Genomic DNA, 4280 nt, shown 5'->3' with positions numbered 1-4280 from the left:
GTAATTAACATCAATTTCTTCAGATAGATCTCTTTAAAATCTAGCAACAATAAAAAGAATTACTATTAAAGCAAGCAGAAAAAAGAAATTATAAAAACAAGAGTAAACATTACATTGCTGCTTATTGTAAATACTTTTTCTGCTAGATTGAGTTTGTGTCTTATTAATAGTTTTCAGAAGTCGAAACTTAGAAGACTGGCTTAATACCTTTCTTGTTTGCTAATATAATCAGCATTTAATGTTGATTCTCTGAGAACTCATATGTTAATATCCCAAGGTACGTATGAGTAAGTGGTATTTTATTTTCATTTGTGGGAGATACTTAATCTCCCTATCCTCATTTTATCTTGGAGGCTGGTTGTGGAGTGAAATGAATTAAGTTGCTGCTTGCAATGTGAGCATCCCCTATCAGTATAGTTGAATCACAAGAACTCTACTTCCGACCATCTCCCTGCTGAGGTGTCTGGGAAAGCAGTGGAAGACGCACCCAGTGTTTGGAACTCCGGCACCCACATGGGAGGCCCAGATGGTGTTCTTGGCTCCCAGCTTTCGTCTACTTCAGACCTGGCTGTTGTGGTTGTCAGGAGAATAAATCAGTTGATGGAAGACCGCTATCTTTATCCCTGACCCCACCACTGTCTCTTTCATTCTGCCTTTTAAGTAAATAATTAGAAGATACAGTGTTGGTAATTTTCTAAATATTTTGGGAAATATTACAAATATAATTTTATTATTGATTTCTAGTCAGTTGTTTTAGGTCAAGGACTTGTTTACATGATTTTACTTCTTTTAAATTAGTTATGCTCAGCATTATAGATAATGGACACTCCTGGAAAAGAGAGTCATGTGATGTTTTATAAAAGTGCCAATCAGTGGCCCAACGCTGTGTCATAGCCAGTGAAGCCACTGTCTGCTGTGCCTATCAGCAATGCATACAGAGTCAGTTCAAGTCCCAGCTTCTTCACTTCGGATCTGGCTCCCTGAAATGTGTCTGCGACATCAGCATAGGATTACACAGGATTACACATGGATGCTCCTGCATCCAGGTGGGCGACCCAGAAGAAGCTCCTGGCTCCTGGCTTCGTCTGGCAAAGTCCTAGCCTTTGCAGACATCTGAGGAGTAGAATCAGTGGATGGGGAGATTTCCTTCTCTCAGTCTCTCCCTCTCTTCCTCTGTAACTCTAACTTGAAACAAGTAGAGGTAGATGATAGTCAGATAGATGGATGGGTCGAGCTCTAAAAAATGCCGATTAGGTCAACTTGGCTGCTTGCGGCTTTAGGGATTGTGTGTTGTTAGTGATTTTCTGCCCTATTTTTTCTGTTGCGTGTTGAGCAATACTAAAATTTCAAATGTACTTATAGGCTTGGTTGTTTCTTGGCATCCTAAGAGTTTTTTCCTGCATGTCTATTGAAGTCCTGTTGCTAGATAAACACACATACTGTTATATCTTCTTGGAAAACTATACATCTTATCCAAGAAAATATTCTTTTACTAAGTGTATTTTATCTAATTACATTATTTTGACTAGCATTTAAAAGGCGTATATTTCTTCATGGGATATATTATTTCTGCCATGTTCTTCTTCTTTTTAAAGATTTATTTACCTGTGGTTGGTGCAAAGGCTCAACTGGCTAATCTTCTACCTACCATTGCCAACATCCCATATAGGATCAGTTGTTGTTCTGGCTGTTCAACTTCCCATCTAGCTCCTTGCTTGTGGCCAGGGAAAGCCCTGGAGGGTGGCCCAAACTTTGCATCTATATGGAAGACTCAGATGAGGCTCTTGGCTCAGCTCCAGCCTTTCACAACCACTTGGGGAGTGAACCAGCAGATGGAAAATCTTTGTCTTGTTCTCCTCTTCTCTCTGTAAATACTCATTCCCAATATAAATAAATAAACACATAAACAAATAAAATATTAAATATATGTTTATTTAAAAGGCTCACGGGGAGAAGGAGAGAAAGATTTTCCACCTAGGACTCATTCCCTAATTGGCCACAATGGCCCGTGCTGAGCCAATCAGAAACCAGCAGCCAAGAGCTGCTTTGGAATCTCCCATGTGGGTGCAGAGTCCCAAGGCTTTGAGCCATCCTCTGCTGCTTTTCCAGACCACAAGCAGGAAGCTGGATGGGAGGTGGAGCAACCAGGACACCAACCAGCACCACAGATAGAGGATTGGCATCATTTTCCACCAGGCCAGCCCCCCACTGTCTTCTTTTTAATACAGTTCTGTATTTCAAGTGGATTTCCTTTAGGCAGGATCTCTCGGGTCTTAACATTTTTACCAAATCTTTCCGTCGTTGCCTGCCAACTACTATGTTTCTATTATTCAGATTTTATATCATCATTAATATGATTGAAATAGAATCCTGTTAGCTTTACTACCTTTACTTAATCAGAGTATGCATTTAAATATCACAGTACGTTCAATAACTACAGTTTAGTGACAGTTTGTCTTGTCAGTTCTTTGTGGTATTGTTACACATATTTAACATACTTCTGCTTGCTTTGCTTAGACAGTTAACATTAAGAACATTTAAAATCATAAAAATTCTATTCTGTTACGTGAAATTAATAATTATTCTAAGAAAACCGTGACAACCTAGAGGTATTCTAGGAAAACTAAGCAAAGCTATTCAAAAGTCACTTCTAAGCATTTTTCAAAGTAGATTCTGAACTCACAAATGTCCTTTGTATTATGGTTCTCTTCATTGTAAGCATTATTATTTTTTTTTGATGCCCCATGCTTTCCTGTTTGGCCATTCAGCTTCCAGGTGACTGTGTCCTTTGAAATAATTTCTGTAATTGTTCATAACTTCCTGGCCATCTAGGATGGCAGGGCGCTTGAAGCTCATTTTATATATTTTCTTCTCCCACATCTGAAAATGGTAATTTCTCTGAAGACTCCAGTTTATTTTAATGAAAAACTGTGTAGAAACTGCAATACTGATTTTAGAATGACATTGCTTCCTGAAGTCACCTTTTTATACGCCTTTTCAATGAGTAGAATTTTAATAGGTTCAAATGTTTTTGTTTATATATTTTAGTTGGAGATGTGTAGTTGGAAACTAAAGTTTAGAGACGATGAGTGTCATTATTTTAGACAGCTTAGTTTATTAAGGAAATTATTTACATGATAAAAGATTTCATAACTTGAGTGAAATGGGCAGCTTCCCGTGTTGCCATTTCAATAGATTTTAGTCGATATATTGTCCAGGAAGGTCACCATCTCTAAACAGAAAATAATCCTTGTCATCTAAAAGTACTTTGGTGCCTCCCGATTCTGGAAGTAGAACTTCATCTCCAACTTTCCTGCTAACTGGAATCTCTACATCCTCTCCTTTAGAGCCTTGTCCCACAGCTGCAACTGTTGCTTGCAACACTTTTCCTTGAGATTTTTCTGGAAGCATAATGCTTCCTTTGGTAACAGTTTCTGTGGTACTCCTTTCCACCAACACCCAGTCAAAGAGAGGAAGAAATCTTCTAAATGCTTCTCCTGCCATGGTCCTAGCTCCTGCTTCACTCTTGGGCTGAATCAAGAACATCAGATGCAATTTTAAAAGAAAGGGTATGGGGTTAGTGCTGTGGTACAATGGGAGAACGTGCCACCTGCAAGGCAGACATTCTGTATGGGTACCAACTGCAGTCTCAGCTGTTCCACGTCTGGACCAGCTCCCTGGTTTTTGTGCCTTGGAAAGCCCTGATGGTGGCTTTGGTCTTACTCAATCCAAGATGTTGCAGCTATTTGGGGAGTGAACCATCCGATAAACAATTTCTCTCTCTCTCTCTCTCCCTCTCCTCCCACCCCCGCTTCTCTCTCTGTAACTCTGCCTATTGTGTGTATATATATATATATGAAACTTCATCATTAATATATACTGACATTTCTACATTTTATGTATTTTTATTTATTTGTGAGGCAGAGAGAAAGAAGTACAGGAAGCAAGAAAGGAAGAGGGAGAGCAACAGAGAAAGAGAGAAATCTTCCATCTTACTAGTTCATTCTTCTCGGGGATGTTCTGGGCTAGGCTGAAGCTCATAGCCAGGAACTCAATCTGGGTCTGCCATGTATGTGAGAGAGACCCCAGGATCACCTGCTAGTCTCAGAGTCTACCTCAGCAGAATGTTGCAATAAGAAGCACAACTGGGACTTGAACGAGAGGACTTCGATGCAGAATATGGCTGTCCAAATGTTTACCCCTACATACCAATCTTTCCAAATCAAAAGATTCCTGTGATTTAATTTGTCCTTTGCATTTATCTTGCTTTTTGTCCAGTT

At 39.4% G+C, this 4280-nt stretch overlaps 1 protein-coding gene across 1 annotated transcript; it reads right to left on the bottom strand.

Annotated features, from left to right (window-relative positions):
• Positions 1-3198: 3198 nt before the first annotated feature.
• On the bottom strand, positions 3199-3504 carry LOC101516602 (10 kDa heat shock protein, mitochondrial-like). Its single transcript, XM_036496537.1, has one exon. The coding sequence runs from the start codon at positions 3502-3504 to the stop codon at positions 3199-3201; it is 306 nt and encodes a 101-aa protein (XP_036352430.1).
• Positions 3505-4280: the final 776 nt, after the last annotated feature.

The sequence above is a fragment of the Ochotona princeps genome, chromosome 32, assembly GCF_030435755.1.
Source record: "Ochotona princeps isolate mOchPri1 chromosome 32, mOchPri1.hap1, whole genome shotgun sequence".
NCBI classification, from domain to species: domain Eukaryota; kingdom Metazoa; phylum Chordata; class Mammalia; order Lagomorpha; family Ochotonidae; genus Ochotona; species Ochotona princeps.
Note: the sequence above shows the minus strand (reverse complement) of the source record. Positions and strands in the feature narration are given on the sequence as shown.

What these genes read in the sequence shown, in the direction of transcription:
- LOC101516602 (XM_036496537.1), bottom strand. Translation starts at nt 3,504, where the DNA reads ATGGCAGGAGAAGCATTTAGAAGATTTCTTCCTCTCTTTGACTGGGTG.